Source organism: Austrofundulus limnaeus, unplaced genomic scaffold (genome assembly GCF_001266775.1).
Source record: "Austrofundulus limnaeus strain Quisiro unplaced genomic scaffold, Austrofundulus_limnaeus-1.0 Scaffold808, whole genome shotgun sequence".
In the NCBI taxonomy this organism is placed as follows: Eukaryota; Metazoa; Chordata; class Actinopteri; order Cyprinodontiformes; family Rivulidae; genus Austrofundulus; species Austrofundulus limnaeus.
Window position 1 is genome coordinate 45509 of NW_013953210.1, and position 1095 is coordinate 46603.

General features: G+C 38.9%; 1 protein-coding gene across 1 annotated transcript in view; it reads left to right on the plus strand.

The window, feature by feature from the left end:
- Positions 1-1095, plus strand: part of LOC106532668 (transmembrane anterior posterior transformation protein 1 homolog) — a gene marked incomplete at both ends in the record, with an annotated part of 16228 nt that overhangs the window by 8822 nt on the left and 6311 nt on the right. The window contains 2 exon segments of the mRNA XM_014028799.1: positions 824-933; positions 1004-1063. Of these exon segments, the coding sequence (XP_013884253.1) occupies positions 824-933; positions 1004-1063 (170 nt within the window).

Genomic DNA, 1095 nt, shown 5'->3' on the forward strand with positions numbered 1-1095 from the left:
ATCTGTATTGTTCCATACAAGTGTGTATTGAACGGTTCGATACGGGTACATATATTGTTGAACCCCTAATAATTATTTAACCAGGCAAATACCATTGAGATCACAGATCTTGTTTGCAAGGGAGGCCTGGGCAGGAAGCAACCTAACAAGCATGTTTTTTTATTTTTATTTTTTTTTGCTGGACCATTTTTATTGGTTAAAAAAAAGTTGTTGATAAAGKGAAAGGATTGCAGTGAGTCCCAGCACTGAGGTCAGTGCTTGCCATGGCAGAAATGCTGACAGAAATGCTGAGCAGCTGTTTTCTGTTTTTGTTCTACTGACCCACTGAAAGCACCTTGGGGACTTCATGTTCTCAGCAAACCTCAGTCAACAAGACAGTAAAGTCCGGGATGAGAGCTGGGCGTTGCAGTTTGACAGCTCTCTGAAAACAGTCAGCTCTTTCTGCCAGTCTCAAGAACAAACTCCCAGTCTATGACAAACACTGCCTGTCAGCTTAAGTCTATACGTTGATGTATTACAGCAGAAGTGGAGCCTTATTTCACCAAACAGGAATAAAAAAAACAACACGCTGTGTCCGTCATGTTGAAGGGCTGGTGTTTGCACTAATAATCTGTTTGAGCCTTTTTTTAATGATAAAACCTCTCTGCAGTGTTTTCATCAATTTGTATTGAGCTTYGATGGACACTTTTAATCATTTCTGACATTTCATTACTATATGAAAATGAAAATTGATTAAAAATGTAATTGTGAGTTTGGAAAGTTGTTTAATCAGTAAAAAATGGAGCATTTGCAGAGAAACTATTTTGCTGTTTCTTTCCCTCAGACCACCTGTGGGTGTTGTTACCTGATGTTTTTATGGTCGTCGCCTCCGAAGTCATCGTTGACATCATTAAACATGCGTTCATCACAAAGTTTAATGACATCAATGCAGAGGTAAGAACCAGYCGTTAGTTCATCAGGTAATATTTCTGTTCCAACAGGTTTAAAGCTGCTTGTTTTCCAGGTCTACAGTGAATACAGAGCCAGTCTGGCCTTTGATCTCGTCAGCAGTCGGCAAAAAAATGTAAGCAACTCTGATTTTATATATATATAATC